The sequence below is a fragment of the Numenius arquata genome, chromosome 2 (genome assembly GCF_964106895.1).
Source record: "Numenius arquata chromosome 2, bNumArq3.hap1.1, whole genome shotgun sequence".
Lineage (NCBI taxonomy): Eukaryota > Metazoa > Chordata > Aves > Charadriiformes > Scolopacidae > Numenius > Numenius arquata.
Genome location: NC_133577.1, coordinates 55,342,781 through 55,365,455, shown reverse-complemented (window position 1 = coordinate 55,365,455; position 22,675 = coordinate 55,342,781). Strand labels below are relative to the sequence as shown.

At 45.1% G+C, this 22,675-nt stretch overlaps 1 protein-coding gene across 2 annotated transcripts in view; it reads right to left on the bottom strand.

The window, feature by feature from the left end:
* Window positions 1–6,326: 6,326 nt before the first annotated feature.
* Window positions 6,327–22,675, bottom strand: part of ANAPC1 (anaphase promoting complex subunit 1) — a 34,577-nt gene continuing 18,228 nt past the window's right edge. Inside the window, exons 25-47 of one of the 2 annotated variants that reach the window (XM_074162567.1) lie at window positions 21,780–22,006; window positions 20,433–20,551; window positions 19,632–19,903; window positions 19,074–19,308; window positions 17,834–17,925; window positions 17,529–17,663; window positions 17,282–17,364; window positions 17,051–17,129; window positions 16,380–16,454; window positions 15,611–15,687; window positions 15,288–15,378; window positions 15,143–15,196; window positions 14,646–14,839; window positions 14,184–14,270; window positions 13,533–13,650; window positions 12,567–12,644; window positions 11,830–11,897; window positions 10,024–10,162; window positions 9,551–9,637; window positions 8,891–8,986; window positions 8,343–8,541; window positions 7,712–7,846; window positions 6,327–6,682 (exon numbers count right to left, since the gene is read on the bottom strand). In XM_074162567.1, the coding sequence (XP_074018668.1) occupies window positions 6,567–6,682; window positions 7,712–7,846; window positions 8,343–8,541; window positions 8,891–8,986; window positions 9,551–9,637; window positions 10,024–10,162; window positions 11,830–11,897; window positions 12,567–12,644; window positions 13,533–13,650; window positions 14,184–14,270; window positions 14,646–14,839; window positions 15,143–15,196; window positions 15,288–15,378; window positions 15,611–15,687; window positions 16,380–16,454; window positions 17,051–17,129; window positions 17,282–17,364; window positions 17,529–17,663; window positions 17,834–17,925; window positions 19,074–19,308; window positions 19,632–19,903; window positions 20,433–20,551; window positions 21,780–22,006 (2,856 nt within the window). In that variant the 3' untranslated portion in view covers window positions 6,327–6,566. The remainder of the gene's footprint in view (window positions 6,683–7,711; window positions 7,847–8,342; window positions 8,542–8,890; window positions 8,987–9,550; window positions 9,638–10,023; window positions 10,163–11,829; window positions 11,898–12,566; window positions 12,645–13,532; window positions 13,651–14,183; window positions 14,271–14,645; window positions 14,840–15,142; window positions 15,197–15,287; window positions 15,379–15,610; window positions 15,688–16,379; window positions 16,455–17,050; window positions 17,130–17,281; window positions 17,365–17,528; window positions 17,664–17,833; window positions 17,926–19,073; window positions 19,309–19,631; window positions 19,904–20,432; window positions 20,552–21,779; window positions 22,007–22,675) is intronic. The other variant, XM_074162575.1, reaches the window with a different exon arrangement.

Below are 22,675 nucleotides of genomic sequence, written 5' to 3'. Positions count from 1 at the left end.
GAACCCAGGAGCTGTGGAGGTCTGGAGGCATTGGAGCCCGATGGTGGCTACCTGGCAGCAACAACAGCCGCTCGCTGTCCCATGGCCCCTAATGTTTGGATATTGCCCCAAAATGGCAAGGTGATGGTTGGTCCTCTTTATCCAGCACTCCCTCCCCAGGGATGATGCTAGACCTTGCCCCAGCAGAGTGTGAGCCGGTGGTAAACGCCCTACCTGGAGGCATGGTGGAAGAAATGGCCCTATGGGCATCCCACATGGAGGATGGAGGAGGAGGAGGAGGAAGAGGAGGAGGAGGAGGAGGAGGAGAAGGAGAGGCATGTGCGAATGTGGTTGGAAAACACTCGTTCTGCTCCCCTCCCGCCTTCCTCCCCCCCAAATATTGCAACAAAAATGGAAAATGTGCTGGCAGTCATTAGCAGCTCTGGAAAAAGCTGGTTTTCTGGCCCAGCTTCAAAATCCAGTTTGCCAGAAACCCTCAGACCTCTCCAGCATGCAACTGTGAGCTTTATGGAAAGCCAGAGTTTTCTGCAGAAAGGGGGTTGTGGGATTTTTTTTGGTGAATTTTTGTAATTGTCAAAAATCCAATTTCCCTTCTAAAAAGAAAAAAGAAGCCCTGAAGGGGCGGAAAACATTCCAGCCGGGCCCAGGGCGGCGCAGGGAGGGAGGGGTAGTGTCAGCCGGCGCCAGCTGCTCAGGGAAACCACTGGACTCACAGAACGTCAGCCCTTGCAGCGCCACGGGATGGCGATGGAAGAAAAAATAGGTAGAGAAGAAAATTTGAAAAAAAAAAAAAAAGAAAGAAAGAAAACAAACCTGGAAATGTTGCCCTGACTTCATCTTTCTGCCAAAGCCTGGAGAGCAGGGGAGCACGGGGTGAAGCTGCCTTTGAGGAAGCAGCAGCAAGAGGTTTGAGTTTGTCTTTTATTTTGGCACTGGTGGTGTGTGCTTTTGGAGCACAAAGCCCTGCAGAGAAATCCTTTTCAGCTGGATTTTCCCAGCGGGACTAAGTGCCTGGCCGTGGCCCGGCGGATGCTCAGGCCCTGCTGCTGCTGCACCCAGGGGAGATGCAGGTCCCAAGGGACCACATGCCGCAAGATGCCACTGCCTGCATTGCCCGTGGGGTTTGGCTGCACAAATCAGCACAGGCAAAAGCAGTGACCCCCAGACATCCCAGCAACCAGCCGGGATGCCGAGGGGTGGCCAGGATCCCACAGGACGAGCGATTTGCTGGGCATGTCAGCACCTGCCTTCCCGCAGAGCGAAAAAATCAACTTGCTAAGTCACAGCAAAACCATGAAAGCAAAACCACAGAGCCCCAAAGTGCCTCTGAGTCACTCCCCCGGCCGCCGCCAAGGCCCCACAGCCCTCCAAAACTCGCCGCCACCTGCAGCTGGCCCCAAGCTGCTGAGCCACGCTTGTTGGCCCACCGGCACGGCACGGCACGGCTCGGTGCTGACCAGGCTGCCACATGGGTGCTGGTAGGAACTTGCAGGTGGCAAAACCCCTCCGCCTGAGCTGGCAGGGGCACAGGCAGCAATTTCCATCTCATGGCTGGAGGAGCTAAGGGCAAAGAGGAGCAACAGTGACCATTCCCACCAGCTCAGCACCCTCTGCTGAGCCAAACCCAACCTGTCAGTCCCCAGTCGCCGGCACCGCTTCACAGTCAAAACACTTCCTTCCCCCCTTTCCTGTAAAATCGCCCATGTATTTTATTATTATTACTTTAAATTGTGAAAAATACTAATTTGAAACGTGAATGGAGATGAAACATTCACAGAAAGTGCTACTGGGATTAGTCACCGGTTGTAACATCTCTATTTACATGAGTCACGGAGGTTGGCCACACAGCTCTTAAATTAAATCCCCGCTGAGTTTTCAGGTTTTGGGCTGTCCTCAAGAGACCTTTCGGTAACTTTTCTCCAGTTCTGAGCAGAGCTGGTAGCTGCCTCCCAGCACGCGTGCTTACCGAAACACTGGCGGTAGCTGCAGGGGCTTTTGCCATGCGATTGTGCGGCAGCCAGGGCCGGAGGTGATGCTGGAGGGCGGGATTTGTCCCCGCTAACCCAGTTATTTCCCCGTTTATGCCAAGGACGGGAAGAGGGAGAGAGGCGGGAGGCACTGGGGGCAGTGACGGATGGGTGGGATGCAGCTGGGTGATGGCAGGGGCCAATTGGGTGGCGCCGGGCCCCGGCGGCGGCACCGACAGAGGTCACTGTCGTCGAAAAACTGCGTGCCCCAGCCGAAAAAGGGAACTCGGCGGGGAAGGCGGTGATGGGGCAGGCCCGGTTTTGAACAGGCACCATGCTCCAGCAGCCACAAGCCCACCGCGCCAGGGACCTCCGTGCCAGTGGCAAAGCCCCAGGGTGATGCACGGGGCGGCTGGGCTGGCGTTGTGGTCTGTGGGATGGCCTGGAGGAGCCGTGCTCTCTCCCACGGCCTCGTTGGGGACCACCAAGGGTGCCAACCGAGCGAGATTAAAAGAAAAAAAAAAAATAACAATGAGGAAAAGAAACAGCTTCTGCATGGAGCTGGAGGGGGGAACACACCGCCATGGGACGTCCCCAAGGCTGAAAGCTGAGTGAGGGAAGGGGGACCCTGGGCTTCCACAGGCCTGCCTCGGGCTGCTAAACCCTTGGCAGAGCCGCTTGGTTCCGGGACAGCCAGAGGGGAAGAGGAGCAGCCCCCAGGGAGGCGTGGTTTAGGATGCATCGGATGGATGTATTTGCTTCCCATGGCAAATATGTCCCCTCCCCGCGTCCCCGGGAGGGGCAGGAAGGCACTTCTCCTCGCCCAAAGCCCAAGGGGGAGCATGCAAACGGCTTGCGAGCGCAGCATAAAAATAAAACCCCAGAAAGGTGACTAAGCACCCGTGTGCCCATGCGTGACGCCGGAGGAGCCCAGCCTCCGTCCCCGGCGGCAGCGGGCTCACGCTGGGAGCTACTGCCCGCGGCTCCCGGGGCACGGGCCCCCGGCATGAGAGGAGGAGCCCCAGGGTGGCAGAGAACCTCCGTGCCCAATCTCCCCACATCTCCACGCCGTGCTCGAGCGGAGCCGCTGCCGTCTACAAGGCCCCTCCGAGGGATCAACAGCCCCGGCTCCCAGCTGCAGCCCGGGACCGGCGCAGGGCTGCCCCGAGGACCTCCCCCCCCCGCACCCCGGCTGGGGCTTGCCGGGGGAGGGCCGGATGGGTCCCCACGCCAGCAGGGTGCTAGCCCATCCCTGGCGGGGGCAAGCCGGGGGAGGCTTGAGGCGCCGGGATGCTGGGCACAAGGCGTCCTGCCAGGAGAGGCGCGGGGAGGGGGACGCTGTGAGGGCAGAGGGGGGGTCCCCGGTGTGCCCCCGCCTCGCGCCCCGCGCCTCCCAGGGCACCCCCCACAGCACTGCCACTGCCCCACCGCAGCCCAAGCAGACCTCCCCCCGGCCCCCCCGGGGGTAGCGCATGCTCCATGGACGCTCAGGGACCCACGGGGACAAGGCAAAGCCCCAGATTAACCAGCAGCCGGTGCTCAGTGTAAATGTGCAAAATTTAAAATATTCACCCTGTGAGAGCCCGGTGCCGAGCAACACACCGCGGCACGAGGAGCGTAAGGCGTATCAAAATCTATTGCATATATGTATTTTTTGCGATTCACGGCCAGCAGCTAAAGCGACCAGTGTTTTAAATGGCTCGCAAAGCCTTGCCCGCAGCAGTAAATAGGACCTTACCCTGGCAGGCCTGGGGCAACCCCCCCCAGGGCCGGAGGGAGCGCGGGGGCTCCGTGTGGGGCTGCGAGAGCGAAGCTGGCATTTGTAACGGGCGCCAGGCACCTTGAGACAGAACTCCGCCGCCGCTCTGCCCAGATCATTGGTCCAGGTCGCGGTGGCGGCTGCTTTCAAATTCTGTTAGACCTTAAAAAGGAAACAGGAAGCCTCTCGGCTCTTGACTTCACGCAGCTCGAGAGGCTTTGCACACCCACACGCCCTCCTTCCTACCCCCGAGGCTGAAGCAATGGCGTGCCCTGGGCGCAGTGTCCTCCCCACATCAGGCTGGACCCGCGAGCGTCCTAACCCCAGCTGCGCGGGGAGATCCCGCCTCCAGCCCCAGGAAAGCTGCACTTTGCACCTCTTTACGGGAGCTTGCTTAAAGCCTGCTTTGCTTTTTTGTTTTGTCAAATGCATCTTTATCTTCCAGCTTCACAACCCACCGGGAAGCAGATTCATGCCAGCACGGACACACACACACACACACACCCCTCCCCGCCAGACTGCTACCCAAAACTCCTCTGAACGTTGGGCAAAAGCCCATTTATGCAGCAGGAGGGTGGGATGCGTTAGTACACCTCCACTTCAGATTTCTCAGCTTTTCACTCAACATCCAGCATTTGCCTTTTCTGCTCTCCCTCCTGCAAGCACGCACAGAAAAGTAACTGTGCAACTTGTTCTGTTCCTGGTAGGGGCTTTAGGAGGCTAAAAACCATTTGTCCTCAGAAATGTCAGGCTGGGGAAAGCGGTTTCATTTGCTTCAGGAAGTGAATGTTTAATGCTTCCCATTTTTCCAGTTTAGGAGGAAGAAAACAACTTCCCCAAGCTGTAGCTAAGGGAGGAGGTATGTACAGCCCAGGTACATCAGAAACCCCTGTCCCAAGGGAAGGAACAGCCAGAGACAGACCTCGTGGCTCCCAGTAGCAGAAATGGAGTTTTCCATACTTGTTAATGGGTTTATTTAATTTACCCAACAAAGGTGGTGCCTATGGTGCAGGTGGGTTTGGTTTTGTTTTTTAGAAGACTGAACCCCAATGTCTGTGGGCTCCAGCTGTGTGAGTGGCACTGCTAGTTGCTCCCTCTCCTTTCCAAAATCTCAAATGCAAACCCTTGCCCCCAGGACCAAGACATCTCCCGTGCACTCTGCACAGGAACTTCCCTCAGGACACAGCTGATAAGCCTTGCCCTCCCTGCTCCACCCACAAGCATGTTGCCTGCCAGGCTCATCCTTTTTTTGCAACCCTTGTCCTGACCCAGGGCCAGCAGCAGGACACGGGAGATGGTCAGCCCCAGGTCACTCGATGAAACTCGCGCTTGCAGAGAAAACCCATCTCCTCACTTCCCATCGCCAAGGCGGGGAACTGTGCAACCCACAAACAGGATAGCCCACGGGGCTAGCATCCGAGCTACGGCTCCAAAGCAGCTGCCTTTGAGCTCTTTGTCCATTAAGTTGGTTAAAGACTTAACCTCCCCTGGGACAGAACACTGACTTTCCTATGTGGGTGCCTAAGGAAATTAGATCAACTTCTGGACAGCTCAAAAAACAGGAGTGAGGGTCAGGATTTGTCACAGGCCCCACATTGTTGGAACTTAAGTCCTTCCTTCAGGACATCTTAAGTGACTGAAAACCTTGGTTAATACACATTAAACACTTTAATAACATTTAGAAGGTTTAAAAATTTTCTTCTTTTGCTTTCTTCATAATCACTCTTAGTTGTCTTCCTCTGTCCATCTGTCCCCTCCCTAAAAAATCCTTTGGCTCCTCTACTTCAGGGTTTGGAATAAAAAAGGGAACCAGGATTCTACAAGTCCCACAGAACAAGATCAAATTTGAAACTTCAGAATAAGCAGAGTCCAATGGCTTGGCTCTGGCTGCTTTTCTAGTAGCAATCATTCAACCTCTGGCTGCTTTTATTGGAGTAACTCCACCTGTTTTATGAAAAATTAAGTGCCTGGCCTGCCCAGAACAAATATGGAACCAGCCACGCTCCAAATTCAGTGCTCTCGGGAAATACATAAGGCAGCGTAGCAGAGATGAAAGAAACACAAACGAATGCCCAATTATTTAAATTGTAAGTAGTTTCAGTTCTTGCCCAGACATAACGTAACGTAGTGGAGGCAGGTGTTTTCTCAGCAGCCACTGACTAATTGCAGAACAAAGATTAGAAAAGAAAACAACAAAAAGATGTAAACAGTGCAGTAGTGAGTGTATTGTGGATGAGCTGGAGCAGGGCAATTTATACTTACAGAATGTGTACACTCACAGAGGAGATACACAGTAGCCTTTGCGAGACAACAAAAAGGTAAATATTGCATGAATGAGACTGAAAGATCATGCCAATTGTTGAAAAGCATACTTGGCACGATGTGAGCGGTGTGGCAAGTGCCTTGCTTTCCCTCCCAACCTGAGACCCGAGAGGAAAAGCAAGTTTGGTGTCTTCTGCACTGCCTATCTCCTAAAATCTCCTGGAAGCAGATTAAGATACATCACAAGCAAAGACGTTACAAAACCAAAGAAATTGTATGGTTCCCAGCAAAGGTCTTTTCAGAACTCACCACAGAAGACATATTTGTAAACAACCCTTAGTTACAAAAGTAAATTTATTATTAGTTCACTTCTACAATTTTTTTTTTTTATTCATTGTAACAATTTATAAATAACTCACGGCCATAATAACCACATCCAGGGACAAGTTTGAAGTTTTACGTTGTTTGAGAAGTTACAAAATCACGTACGTTTTACCTGCATGTTTTTGGAAAGCATGAAACAACACACATCTGGCTCTGTCATTCAGTAACCATGCCACAGAACAAATGCCACAGACCTACAGCACCATGGACTGTGGATTTCTAAGCAACAGAGGAGCGAGCCGTAGCAACGCACGAACTGGCATGTTCAACTGCTTGAACTTCAAAAGCAGCTCGGAGAAGTTGGTGTTTCCTAAAGAGATGAAAGAAAGAAAGAAAGAAAGAAAATGAGCACATACAGGTGTAACGCTTGCCCAGTGAAAGAACTGTCAATAGGAGAGCCCGCCAGTGTTCAGGGTGTGTCTCTGGAGAGGTGCTCATTCATTTTGTTGCAACACCGGTTAAAAAATAAATTTTTATATTAGAGTTTTAAGAAATCCCACATTCAATTAATGTGGCAGGAACTCCCAGAATAGAGGCATGTAACAAGGAAAGAGGACACAAACCCCCAGGATTTCCATAAAAGCCTTTTGACTTGAACAGATACCCAGGCACCTGAGTGGAAAACGTCCAAGACAAGCCACGTTAGCCTATACACTGAGGGTACCATCTCCTCCACAGGACTCCTGGGCTGGGGACTCTGGCCTCTGCAAAGCCTTCAGCAACAGATTTCTCTCATCACTGAGGTGGTAACATTCGTGTCACACCCCTAATCAAGCCACAGAGTTCATCAAATTGAAGTCCAGAGTTTCTTTTGCAACCTGAGATACCATAGGCAAACAGGAGCACTGGTATATCCCCAGGCTGGGCTGACGGAGGGCAAGAGAAAAACTGCCCAGTGAAAGGGCCCAGAATTTCCCTGGATCCCAAATCAGATTACCACTGGAAACCCAGAAGAGCAGGTGATTGCTCTGACCAGCTACTTATAGGAAAGAGATTTAAGGACATTCAGGATACGGCTAGCCCAACAAAAACACTTTCCCTTGTCACAGCTCATCTTATGTGGCCCTGCTGCCTGCTAGAACATCATTACCTGCAGAACAGGAAAGAGCTAAGAGATTTTTATAAAAAAATCTCAGGCTTCTTTAGCCCTGCATAAAGTTTCTACCTTTTCTGTCCAGACTCAAGACAATTAACAAAAAATAAAAATCGATGGAGCAGCTTTCAGAGGAAACACGCTGTCAACATAATTTACAGGATATACTCCTTTTTGTACGCAAGGCCAAACCCAGGAGTGTGTGTCCGTGCAAGTCCAGAGTGCTGTCCTGCACTCCAGCCTTACCTTCCAAGCCTCCAGCTGCCAGCTGACCTGGTGTCGGGACAGAGTGGTAAATAAGGAAACAAGCCAGCATGCTCAGTTGAGATTCCTCCGTGGTCTGTCCACTTAGGTAAGAATGTAGAGAGACATCCCCTCCTGCTGTAATATACAGGACATACTGATGAAATTTAGGGAGCATTTGTGGGAGGAAACAGAAAGGCAAGACAACAGTATTTCTACAGAAGCTTCCCGCTAAAAGGAGTCTCAGTCTCTCCACAGAAGGTGGGCTGGGGGTTTGTTTGCAAACCTCCTTCCTTCTGCCACGGCCACCCTACACCCTGTGGTCACCCTTTGCTTTTGCTCCTAGAAAATTCTCCCAGTGGGATATTAGGAAAGCATTTCTTCTGGGAAACATAACCTTCCCCATTATGTTAACTAAGCTTCCCACCAATATAGTCAAACATAATTCTTCAGTGAATGTTTCACACCAAACACACTAAATTGAAAACAAATTGTTTTATGCTAACATGCAAGTGCCTTCCCTTCAGTTACCATTTATCAGTACTTTTGAGGCAAAAGTCAATACAGATCAGTAAGAAGACAAGAACACTGAATTGCGATCATGGCTCTAGGATTAAAGTTATCTTCTCTGTACCTTGAAGCCACTGGTCCAAAGTATTATCAATAGTGCACTTCATCACAGGCAAAAATTCAGAGTTCATGAAGAGTCCTCGGTTTGGATTCCTGCTCATCCTCTCCTGGTGACTTCTGGAACTGAAAAATTCTAACACCAGCTTTATCTGCCACAGCTCAAACGTCTCGGACATTTCTCTTCTTTCTAATCTCCTGACAGCCTAGCACAGGGGAAACACAAAATGACTGTGAGAAACGTGAACTGGAAGAGGAAAGAAATGTTGCTGCCATAAACATGGAAGTAAATGAATCCTAAAACCCTGCGCTGCCAAGGGCCGCCCTTCTGAGCGCCTACTGAGAAAATCTGCCAGCTAATGTTTCTGGTGTAATTTTAGTTTTCATTAACTTAGATTATTCTCCAATTTGCTTTTGAAATCTTTGCCATCTCCCTGTAAGCTTGCTAATATGTCTTCCCTTCTTCCTTTCTGTCTCCTACAAAAATCACACACAACGAACAATATTCTTATGCTAAGCGTAGCTTTATAAAAAGAAAAAAAGTGTTTACTCCACCTGATCTATTGCTATGTACGTGGGCAGCATCTCTGGATTTTCTTGGGTAACACACTCATAAAGAATTGAGGAGAAAAGATCCAGGATTTCCTGTTTCTGATAAAAGACACATGTTTAACAAAACACACATGCCAGATACAATTTCTTTCAGGTTCTTGCATTGCTCACATTTCCTTTCATTAAAGTTAACCCATGCAGTGACATTAGGGATAGCTAAACCAACCACACAGCTTGCTTTCATTCTTGGGCTTATTAAAACTATGCATAATGCAGCTATATTTTACTCCCTCCCTTAAGTCATTTACTGCAGAGAAATATAGTGCAAAACACCCCAGCCCTTCTGCAGTGACTTCACCTAAATGCTTCAGGACACTGAACAGGGCTCAGGGTATTTGTTAAATGCATTCTGCAATGAATACAACTGGTGTCAACAACTAGCAGCAACTGTGATGTAACCAGTGGTAATGAAACTAAACAAAACTAACAAAAACTATAGGGTCAACACTATTTTATACCTTTGTATTAAAAAACATCCCTTAGAATACTCCCTGTCCCCACTACTTGAAGGGCTGAATTCTGTTCCTCAGTTTAACATAGGATTTTCCCACCCTCTATTCATGCAAGCAAGAAACCGTGCTACTCCACATCTAGATATCATACCTGGCCCATGTTTACAGTCGGTTTGCAAAAGTAATCAGCAAATGAAAACAGAGCAGGATCAGAAGTGAAAGCTGAAATTGCTTCTGGCTAAAAAATAGATTAAAGCACACTCTTAGAATGGTCCTTTTGGTTTTACTGCACAGATGTAGTAGCAATTTATACCCAACCCTTCCTTCTCCAGCACAGAAACAAGACTGTAACCTACATAAAGCACATCATGGGCAAAACGCGTCCAACGCTTCTGTCTGCCCACGACAAACGTACATTCACATAGCTGCTCTTAGCTTAAGTGCATCGCATGCCCTGTGAAAGCCACCAGACTTCCTTTCCCTCAAGCAAAGCAAGTCACTTCAGTACTCATAACTGTGGCAGAGCTAGGTGCTGGAAATAAATAACACACCATGACCTGTTGTGCTTCCTTCAGCCTTTCTAGAGCCAGCATTCCTGGCAGGAAACCAGTTTGGGAGCGATACCTTGAATGCCCGAGCTTCGGAGTTTCGGTGAGTAACAGTCTGTGCTAAGAGACTGCGCCAGCCCATTGGGTCCTCCTTGTAGGAGAGCTGCCCAGCTCTTAGCTTCACGTACAAGACACCACCCTTTGAAAGAATTGATCTGAAATAACAACAGTGCTTACTTTAAATTGACACATATACACAATGAGGCAGACCTGTAAAGGAAATGTGAACTCCAACAGCTCACATACAATAATATGCCTGTTTAGGCTTTGTCCTGATTATTTAAACCCTGCCCCACTTGCATATACATAGAAATCTTGGTATCTTCAGGGCAGGCTACTATCAAACGGTGATGTGATGGCAGGCAATGGTGACGAAAAAGTGATGAGCCCTACTGATACAAGGAGTATAACTTTCTGAAGCCACTGCAAATTCTTGTTAGACTCTCCAGGATAAGCTCCCAGCACCAAGGAAAACCTTGCAAGTTGGTATCCTTGCAAGCTTTAAAGGCATGCCTGTGATGGTCCTTTCTCCATATAAAAAAAAAAAAACAAACAAAACCAACAAGCCATCACAAAATAAAAAAATCCAATACAACCCCACTATTCCTGACCCAGCCTACAAACAGAAGTGTTACAGCAGTTCAAAGTTACACCACTGCAAAGCAGTTGTATGTTTATCTGATTTAAAGTATCAGTTGCGCCATTAACTGTAGGCACTGGGCATCCTTAAAATAAGTTATCTGTATTGAAACTAACTGCTTAGCATAACAATATTGCAGCAATTCACATGTAGTAAGATAGGGAAAACTATTTCTCACGCATGCATTTATCTCCAACACACTGCCATCCAGATCTCTATATTTTAAAGGGCTGAGGACAAGATATTGTGACATGAGAGCTGGCAGATTCAAAACATCTGGAGACCCACATAGCAGGTAAGTCCCAAAGGCAGCAAGTTTCTGTCACCCACGCTGGTTTCTGCTGCAGCAGCACAGGAAGGCTCTTTTGGACAAACAAATGCTCATGTGTGGTAAAGGCTCAACCCAGGAGAACAAAGCTGGCTTCTGCTGGCACTGGTGCAGCAGCTGAATCAGTATGTGCCTCCTCATCTGGAGGAATCTGCACTCCGCCTCACTCCTGTTCGTTATCTTTAAAGGCATGGACCAATAGATACTGCATTGTAGTGCCTAATTTTATCTCAATAGTGGCATTTAAATTAACTAGAAAAAACATGCTACTGATGAAAGATGCAGCTGGCTGCTTCTATACTACCCACAGCGACAAGTTACACTGTTAAGTGCAAACATGAGAATGATTTTACCCACAGATACTGTATTCCGGTAAGATTTCTGTTTTTCACAGTTGCCCGATGGAGAGTTAAAATGCAGTAAGCAGTACTTTGTATACTTCACGTAACATGAGAAAAATAGTATTTCACAAAGCAGTAACAGTTAGCTAACTACTGTATCAACAGTCTGGGAAACATGACATCATACCAACTCAAAACTAAACTACAACCATGAGTTTAAGTACTGGTTAAGTTTCTGGTACTGTGCAATCCCGCTGCCAATATCTGCGGTTTTTACTATCAGGTTTTCCCCTGCCCTGTTTTTGCATGAATTATTCACATCAATAGGTGAAACCAACTACGCAGTTTCTTTCTTCACCCTAAAGTGCTGTCAAATGCACAACAGTGAACTGATCAAAACCAGACTTCTTTCCAAACTGTAGGTGTTACAAGTACAGGAGGTTTTTTGTTTTTTTAAAAAAATAGTATTACTACAAGGTCATTACTCAGTTAGGCATTATAAAGAATACTTACTTTAGATGATTCGTTCCCTTGCTTAAATCTATTAATAATTCCCAGTACCGTGGTCCCTTCACTCTGATCTGTCAATGTAAGCATTTTTATTACTAGATATAAGCAAAATCATAAAATTAAGAGTTTTCTACATAAGCCTACAGTTCTTTCTGGGCCCGTACAAGGGCATGTGCCCTTTTGTAGTGTTACCCACCCTCAACACTCAGGAAGAGCGCCTAGCTTTGTCTCGCCTACAGTGAAGCTTTCTGGCACAGGGAACTCCCTACCATACCAGATCTTAGAAGTGTTATGATCAAGACCAAAGAGAATGGTGTGACATAATTTAACAGGTGCTTCGTAGCGACAGAGTTGTCTTCAGAGCCATTAGGAACATAGGAGGTTCCACTCAAATATGAGAAAAAACTTCTTTACGGTGAGGGTGCCAGAGCCCTGGAACAGGCTGCCCAGGGAGGGTGTGGAGTCCTCTTTGGAGATTTTCAAGACCCGCCTGGATGCAGTCCTGAGTAACATGCTCTGACATGCTCTGGGCAATCCTGCTTCGGCAGGGGAGTTGGACTAGATGATCTTTATGGTCCCTTCCAACTCTAAAAATTCAGTGAAATTACTATGGGTCAACTTTGTCCAGAGTCTAAGGTTGGACAGGGAACCCAAGAAAAGTCACTAAGTCTCTGTTGTTGCACTGTTTGTGACACAAACTGGGCAATTAAATTCCTCATTAAAATGGAGACTTCCTTTACCTGCTTCAGTAAGTGAAGCTCTGGAAGAAGCGTGGGTGCCATCAGTTCCTCGGTGGCTTCTGCGTACCACTGTGTGCCCTTCAAAATGCCACCAGTATTCACATATTAGTAAAGCTCATTTTCACGGGAAAAGACAGACAAAAAGACAGACAACATGCATCTCGTTTATCACAACTCCATTGGTAGAAGTCAGTCAGTTCCTGTTCCTGAGTTCTGAGTAAATACATGACTTAGCATTGACTTTAATGTCAGGAAACATAAGCCTAAACTAAAGGTATATTTCCCATGGATGGATCAACACATAACATCGTGCAAGTTAGGTACAGTTCAACTGCAATCTGAAGGCTTGAGAAGTAAACTATATTACGAACATGCAGAACTCTCTGCCAGAACCACAAGGGATCCATGCTGCACCTGCTCCCCCCGCAAAATCCCAACAACCCTTTCTTTAGCCTTTTCAAGAGCACCACCTGTCTCACATAAGCCTGTATAAAATAAATCCTGCAAAGGACTCTTCCCCAAAGGACACACAATGCAGGCACCAAGGACAAACATCAAGTTGCCCACTTCAGCAGAATTAGAAGACTTTTAATCCACGTATGGTTCCAAACGCCTCCATGCCTTTGAAAGTCCTTCCTCTTTAGAAAGAGGAGAACTATGACCCTGGGTCAGTCACGACACACTTGACTGTTTGAAGACTTTGTGGTGCCTTTTACTTGTCCTGTGTTCTGCTCGCTTGTGCTTTGATGTCACCTTGAAAGGTGTGAGTGGGCTGAGCACAACCCTTCAATTATTTGCGTAGAATTTGGCTTGTCTCCACCACAACTTGAAAACAAACCCAAGGCTGCTGGCCACAACAATGAAAATAGCGTGCCTTTGGTATATCAGAGTCTTCAGTTGTCTCTTCAGTTGTCTCCCACACCTTCTCAAAGGCCTTTGCTCCTTATTGACTCCCAGACACATTACCTTGTATGTAACCTCTATCAGTGCGTAACAAGGAGTGTTTGAATCCACATCAATGGGTGTTAAGAGCCTTGGTTCTGCTGCCAGCACGTACAAGTGACGCAAAGCCTGAAGGTGGTACCTGTGTGTGGAAATTCAGCACTGTGCAGTACAGGCAGGGAATAACCCCCAAATACCATACTACACACAGCTCAATACCCAAATACAGATGTCAATTAAACTACAGAGAAATTTGTAGTAACATAGTAGGTTTCATATTTTTTTAAACATGGGTTTAAACATGTTATCTAACATGGGTTAGCTAACAGAACAGGACTTAATGAATCGTAACCAAAACTGACTAAGAGTCATAAATGGACAGATCTTGCATGAAAATTTTCAGCCGAGCAAACTGGAACAGTCAAGTCACAGGAGTACAATGTGGAGCCTCAGGAAACCTGCTTGCATTTCCTCAGTGATCAAAGATTACTACCATCATCTTGTATCTTCACTTATTTTTTCTGCTTTCCACTGTGTTTTTTTTTTTTTTTTAAACCTTCAAAAATTTATTTACAGTGCGCCTAGGTAAAAATTCTAGATCATTTGTCCCTAGATAAGCTAAATCATCTTCTTACAACAGAGGTTAAGGAAATATGAGCCCTAGTAAACCCTTACCGATTGTCTGTGCTGTGAACAGGGAAGTGAGGGTAGAGAGCACAAAGGAGAGCAGCAATTGAAGAATTCGAAGTGCTCAGTGAATACCTGTAGAAAAACATCCTTTATTAGTTTCAGTGCTAATGAAGGGTGGGTGCTAGCAAAGGTGTTCTAAATATTTTGGTGTCCCAGGGAAGGGAAAGACAGTAGCAAAGTGCACACAAGCAAGGAATTTACGAATGTGTTCCTACAGGAGTCAAAATAAACATATAGCGGTAGGAAACAAACACCAGCCAGAAACATTCCTATGGTATTCAAGTAATGCAGTATCTAGAAAACAGGACTTTCATTTGCAGTAGAAAACATCTTTATGCATCTGTATGTTATTTAAAAAAAAAAAAAAATCAATTAAATTGCACACTGCTCATGCTTTTGCACAAGAGGTGAACACAGACAAAACCTGCCTTTGGAAATGCAAGTTACCTTCCTCCTCCCAGAAAGAGAAGCCCCAAAGCCATGTGGTGAGCTAAGTGGAACCCATAGTTCATCTCTCCGCCCGTCTTCTTGTGCATGAAACGGCAAAGCTGAAGGACTTTCAGGTTTCCAGAGCCAGCCATCACCATTGCAAGAGAGAGCAGCAAGACACTCAAGCATGTTTCGAGATTATAGTGACCTGTCTTCAAGTAGAATAGGGAAGGCATTATTACACTTCTGTGGTCAAACACACACTTCTGGTCGGTCTAATGAGCTGCTTTCTACCCCAGAGTTTGAAAACCACATTCCACAGAAAAAGGGAGAGCGGAGAATCAGCAAAGTCCTTAACAAAAATGATTCACAGCCCTGCCACATTCTACAAATAGTCTGCAATATAGAAAAGTAAAAGGGATGGGGTTTTTTCCACTAAGGTTTTGGTGAGGGTAATCTAAGTATGTTACACACTAAGCCTCCCTTTCATTGAGAGAAAACCAGAGAGAACTTACTATTGAAGCTGTTGGTGCTGACAAACATTTCAGGAAATCTGTTGCATATTTGTACTGGAAGGAAAATAAATGCATACTAAATACAGATACAAAAGATAAGTTACAGCTCTATGGAAATTGAAGGGAAAAAACAAAAACCTCTTACCAAGCACTTAAATGCTGCCAGATTTTCTGAACCAGCAAATCGAAATCCCAGTGACAAACACGCTCCAGCAATGATGTAGACATGAGCTTGCCTAATAAGCAACATAAACAGGAAATGACTAAATGTTTCTTTTTTCCTCATCTGAATATGCATCAAACTCCTTTATAATTAAAAAAAAAGGAAAATTTAAAAGAAAAACTTGTCCTTTAGAGAAAACGGAGAATAAAATTTCCTAAGTATCAAGGGAGAGATTTTTTGCATACTGATATCTCTATGAAGAGTTCAGCTGCATTTTTCAGAAGAATTTTTTACATGTTACTTACGCCAGTGTTTCTAAACTCAGGTCTTCAGATGAAGGCAGCTCTGTTGCATGAAGAGATATACTGTTTTCCCTTATGATCTAAAACAAGCATAAGAGAGAGAAAAATTAATCCAGGGAAACTGATTAATTAACTGAAACTCTGGGCATTGAGGGTTCATAAGTGATACAAAACAGGTCTGTTTCATAGGCATATAAAAGCTGGGGTTTTTCCACATGCTATTGCTCCATTGTACTTCTGATCCAAAAGGGACACCTTTCAATGCTCCTGCATCTGGTCCCTTAAAGATTTCTAAAACAATGGCAAGATTGTGTCAGAAGCATGATGTTACTGTATCTACTCAAATGTGAGAGAAAACAGAACAGGATGAAACCTCGAGAGGCTACGTAGTCCATCAGCATCCTGTATTTCTACTAGATATTTATCTAGGTTATTCGTAATGCTCAACTGAAACCTCTTTACAGCAATTTTGCACCTGGCTTCAAGCTTGGGCAATGTGGAGGAAAGTTAATCCCTTTCTCTTTCTGGCACCATTTTGTGTCTTGAACAGTTGCATCCCTCCTCAACCTTCTCCTCTCTAGCATGACAGGATGGGAGTTTGCAGTGCTCCCATGTAACAGTCCAGGAACCCAGTGTAACCATCATCTCTGCCTTGTGAACATGATTAACAGATTTTCTTGCACACCTCATGAGACTAAGGAAATGTTCACATGCAGAACAATTCAGTGAGATGTAAAATTGGGAAGTAAACACATTAAGTGTAAATACCTACTTGAGGCACGTTGCTATTAACCCACTTGGAATTGGGCAAGATGTCATCCCACAAAATTAGGCATCGAGCCAAGGTCTGAAATAGTGAGAAAGCCAGAACATAAGGAAAAAAAAAAACCCAACAGAAACAAATAGTATTTTTTTAATGTACTAAATGCATCCAGAAACGCAGACACTCCAACTACACACTAGCAGCTTCTTCACTGTTTCTCAGTCTTCACCAAATAAAAGCAATTTTGTCATTTATGTTAAGAGATACAAATTCTGCTTGCACAAAAAAGAACTACAGAATAAATCCTTGCAAGGTCTGTATCTTTAGCTAATAAACTGAGATGAAAATTCATTCTGTACTTACAACAGCTGCTAAGGCCTAACTTATTTTTTATGTGTGAAATTAATTTGGAAAAAGCTATGAAAATTTACCTAAACATTTGATTTAACATTCCACATAAAATTTCTCATTCCAGTATTTCTCAATAAATTCTGTCTCTAGTGCTGGATGACAAGCAAGCTGCTTTACTACAAGCAGAAATTTTTTGAAGGTTCGAGTTTGGCTGGCAAGCAACAGGGTTACCAGCTATCTAAAGGATTCTACTTGATGGGTACCTGGGTGGATTAAAAACTGGGGAAAAAAATAGACTGAGAAATGAAACAACAACAAAAATATCTTACCCTCAATAAAAGGAACTCTGGTTTTACAAAGTCCAGCAAATACATGGTATCTGGTGCTTGAAGCCAGTCAGCAATTGATCTGCAACACACAGTACAGGAACAGAGTTTCCAGATCATATTTCAGCAAAGCACAAAATTGAGCAAGCCACACAAAACAGAGCCAACGTTATGGCAGCTTAAACTGCTGTCACAAGTTACTGCAAAATGTCTGAGCAATTCCAAGGTTAATACCTGTTATTAGTCTTTAGGTAGATCATAGCAAGTGCAAGTGTGGCACCTGGACAAGTAACGTCCACATTTATGGTGTCTCCCTCCTGTGAAAAAACAATGCATACTTTCAGAGCAGCTGACTAAGGCAGCAACAGCCTCTAGTGATGTGTATATACATTCAAAGTCACCGGGTACATAGAGACACACCCCTCAGACTTCTAGCTATTGCTATTTTCAGCTTAACTCATCAAAAATCATCAACACGCACCTTGATTTGATAACTGGGAGATTTGTGCTTCTCTCTGTGCATTCCTGCCTGGAATCTCCTGTGACCCCCAACCATGTACTGGTAAAGCTGCTCGGGAACATTGAGGTCTGACATGCCTATCAAATTACTGCCATGCTAAGGAATGAAGAGGAGAAGAAATAATATAGAAGTGCCTTCCTATGTGAGAAAAAAAGAATACTTTCAGCCAAAGGCAGTTGGGAGTCAAGGATTAAACAGCTCTTATCACCCTACCCCAATATATAATGATTCTTCTACTAATAGCAGTTAAAATACATGGCACTTACCCCGAGGCAAACCATGCCTAAGGCTAGCCCAGATGCCAGTGAATAGGACTCCCTATCTGTGCAGTACTCCATTTCTGGTCCAGGGGGTCGTCCTGGAGAAAACAAAAACAGTGAAATTAATCTTTTAAAATTCCAGTTAAGCAAACATTGTTTAATTAAGCACTACATTCCTAATGAAATGAGAAAATCAAAATAGTATCTGCCCCTTCTCAGCAAAGTCAGGAAAGTTCTGAGTGGACTTACAAGTATTTGTTACTTAACCCATTCATCACCAAATGGCAAACCCCTCCAGGTGCAGTATATATTGCTAAATGATACGTTTGGAGTTCATAGAGACAGTGAAGACGCCATGTTACACTATTAAGACCTCTCAGAGTTCAAAAGCTGTTGCTAGAAAAGATTACATGTATCAAATTACCAGAAACGGATACAATTTCACCCTTAAGATTCATCCCTTTCTCTAATAAACAATAGTCTCTTTTAACTAAAGTTACATATAAACATGAATAAGAACCTGTTACAAATAAAATCAGAAGACTACGCACAGAACACGGACACAATTCAGGTAAGAAATTTACTGTTCAGAATCAGCTCTTAAAGGCTACTCTTTAGAAGGACTTAAACAAAATTCACAACAGAATTTGGGACACGATGGCTGTACTTCCAGCAGCTTAGAGTGCCAGAAAGACTGCTCTTGCAAGAGGAAAACATTTTTTTCCCCACCCAGTGCCTCCGTATCTGGTTTCTACAGTGGCAGCTATCTCATGGACAGACATGAGACACAACAAATGTCTGGGAAGCATCAGATGCATTGGGTACACAAGCGTGCAATAGATTTGCTCCAATGCTATAGAGGGTCAAGATCTCCGCAGATACAGACAGGAGGAATGTGTAGTTACTGCAGTCCTTTTACCAAGCAGCCGGCAACCCCAGAAATCCCAGAACAAGTATTATCAGACAAAATTTCCAGACGGAAGGTATGTAGGTCCAGCAACAACACTGCTACATTTCTACTAAATTAAATGATTGTCCTATGCTATTCAAACATACAGTTCACAGTAACTTCTACTCCTCTGAAAACAGAAGACAGGGTTTGGAAAATGAGGGGTGAATATTGTGGTGGCAGATATATAGCTAAAAATGCTAAAACTCTCAGCTCCCTGATGCATTGTGCAAATCATTCACACATTGCAATTCTCCCAGTCCTCATCCCATTTTTTTTTCCAGTGTTGGCACCTACCTATTTCAGCCAGCAGAACCTCAGCTGTGTGCCTGTGAGCAGTGCCCTGATAGACAAGGCCTATTCCTATCACAGCAGCCACCTGCACGTTGTGAGGGACATCCAGCTCTGTTGAAGTTGGTGGCAGGAGGGCAGGTATGTGGATGCTCAGGAGGCGCGTAATGGCCATATCCATTGTGCCCAGCTTGGCAGCAGAAACGCCAAGCAACAGTCCAATACTTGTCATCTCATGACCCTGACAAACAAAATAAACATCAGCAACCAAAGAAAGCAGCCATATTCAGGAAAGGAAAAACACTTGTCCCAGTGTTCCATTCGCCTATCCCAATGAACTGTGCACAATATGGAAAGATTAAGTGATAATACTTCTGAAAATCTTTCAAACAGAAAAAAAGTCCTGCGCTACTAACATTAATGAAGGAACTGTGATATCCTCACACACAGAAAACTTCCAATTCAGTGTTTCAAAGAAATATGCTGACTTTTCTTTCTTGTTTTGTTTAAAGAATTCAAGTCCTATAGATATTTCTCTCTGTTGCTTATGAAAGAAGGTCTCACCTTTGTTAGGTAGTCATGTATATTGAGCGTGGCAAGTTTTGTGAGATGCCCGTTGAGACCCAGAGCCATGAGGAAGCCTGCGTATTCATTTGCTAGTTCGGCAATTTTTGGCTTGTTATAAACAATCCAAGCAGAGTCTATCTGTGAAGCAGGTGCTATCTTCAGGCCAGCAGCTACCCCGTTGTGAAAGCTGGCCCAGCAAGCCATGTTAGGAGGCACATCGATATTCCCACTGTTCAGATCAACAGTGGTATTCCTAGGAGGAGCTCGGCCTGCCCACGACAAAAATCATTAAAAGCAATTAGGTGATTCCAAACTGCTTCAGAAACACCTCTCAACTTCAGTTGGGTGCCATGTGAATAAACACTGACAGCACACTAAGTAACACTTCTTATCTGAGACAGCCTCAGGTATATTCAGGCCGGTCAGAAGACAGAAACACAGTATCCTAGATAAACCAGCAATGTGGACTTGTATGACCCCAACGTGGGCCAGCTGTATGTCCTTAGGCAATTTTTTCACTTCTTTCAGAATATACCTGATATAAAGTCTCAGTGTCAGATAGTAACACTGGCCTTGACCATTCCAGGAGAAGAAATAGTAGGCAGCAGATTCAAAAGCAAAAAGAGTCACTTCTTCACAAAAAGCATACTTAAGCTATGAAACTCTTTGCAGAAAGACACAGATGATACTACAAAAACTACAAGAGATTCAGGAAGAAACAGGGTTACAACTGAAAGAAACTCCATCACGTTCTGTTAAACACTGAATTTCTTTGGAAGAAAACACTGTCCAACATACCAGTTAGATTCAGCTTAGGGATGGGTAACTGCTCCGTTGGAACAGGATGATATGAGAACAAAGTGAACATTCCTCGTCCAACAGGTAGTGCCATGGTTCGCTGGCACAGCTGTAACAACCTGGTGGGGAGATGACAGTAAAACCAAGCCAATTGCTTAATACAGAAAATTTTTCCAAATACATGATATAAAATGAACCTACAGATGACAGGCACTGGCATTTTTTTCCCTGGCTACAAGATAAGATGTTGTCTTTCCTTTTTTAGTAGGCCAAACTTTTGAATGAAATCTTTGGTCCTTGAAAGATTAACCTCAAAGATATATTTTAGCTGACATCATATTTTTCCATTAAAGCTAGGTGCTTGTTAAACAAATCTGTGCTATGGACAATTTAGCAGCCATATCGGAAATAAGGCGAAAGGAGAAAGCAAAAATAAAGCTGATTGCCATATGGGATCTTGCTATGACTAGTGATCACATCTAGTAATAACTGATGTACAGAATTAATAATGTGCTTCCAAGAATGCTGACCACAATTCTCTATGATTTACTCTGGAAACACTTTCTAGACTTGTCAGATTACTCAGCTTGTTAGGTCAGACAATAATTTGATACATTCCTTTAGCTTTTTAGCTTCCTGCTTCTGCAGAGTGCTTCGCATGTTAATGATGTTCTGAAGTTTGTTTTTTTCCTTTTGTTTTTTAAAGAAGATACTTTTAACACCCTCAAAATAAGTGAATAAAGAAGCAGGAAGGGGGCAATTGTGAGGCCACTGGGCATATAACGGCTCCAATAGGAGATTTCAAAATAGACAGAGATGAGACAGCGAATTTGCCTTCTGTAGAATGAAATAGGTCCCCTGACCCAAGCCTTACTTAGACTTAAGATAAGGTCTGAACAAAGGGCTCTCCAGTTTTAGGCAGGGGACGGACGACGCTTTGTTCTACAGAGGCATTTTCTCTACAGAGTAGATCCTGCTTTTATTTCATACTTTTTAGGTAGAAAAAAAAATGCTACAATCTGCTTTCATTCAAACCCTAACTGGTCTGAACATGCTGTTTGGGGTTCACTCTAACAATCTTTCCCATATGCTGCTCCAATCCAGCGAGCCCTCCAACTCAAATACAGAGTTTCAAAGACTTGGATTATGAAATCCAACCCTCTTCTACATGTCCTTCACTCAGGCCTGCCTACTTTAATGTTCAGTTCAGACTAAAATAAATTGCACTGTTTGGTTAGACATAATTAACTTTAAGACACCAAAAATATTCAAACAACTCAACTCAAACCACTTTTCACCCGAGTGAAATGCTAACAAAATCCTGCTAGAAATGGAGACAGTGTTTACCGGTTTTCTTTCTCTTCTATGTATTCATGGTCACTAGCTTCTGGCATTTGCACTACATTGACACGTACAGGACGGGCACTCTGAAGGAGTCTGCGTACTTCCTGCACTCTCAAATCCTCGCTCCATATTAGTGACATCACTTCCTCGTTCATGTCATTCATGCCATCCTCATCCTCTTCTGATTCAGTTCCAGACGGAATATCAGAGGACAGCACTGGGCCCACAGACTACAAGGGAAAGAGAAAGGAGAGAAATAATTTCTAGTAGTGCACATGGATATTAAAAACTGTCAGAAAGCCAGCAAATACCAGCACCACAATTACCTGCACTGAGACGGGTCTGTAAATAGACTGAGATAAGTGCAATCATGAATGATGGTGTTCACCCACTCCTTACATTCATTTAGAAGACCATGAGGATTTCTAAATATTGTAATCAACTTTTTTTGTGCATCTAAATGAGATTAATAACTATCAAGGCAGGAGGAGATGACACCTCAAATACATCAAAGATGTAGCAAAGGCTGTTGAGCCTTGTCTTTTTGTTTCCCCAGAGCCTCCTCTTCTCCAGGCTGAACAACGCCAACTCTCTCAGCCTGTCCTCATACGAGAAGGGCTCCAGCCCTCTGATCATCTTCATGGTCCTCCTCTGAACCTGTTCCACCAGGTCCACATCTTTCCTGTGCTGAGGGCTCCAGAGCTGGACACAGTACTCTAGGTAGGGTCTCACCAGAGTGGAGCAGAGGGGCAGAATCACCCCCTGCGACCTGCTGAGCACACTATTGGTGATGCAGTCCAGGATGCAGTTGGCTTTCTGGGCTGCCACTGCACATTGCCAGCTCGTGTTGAGCTTCTCACCCACGAGCTCTCCCAAGTCCTTCTCCTCAGAGCTGCTCT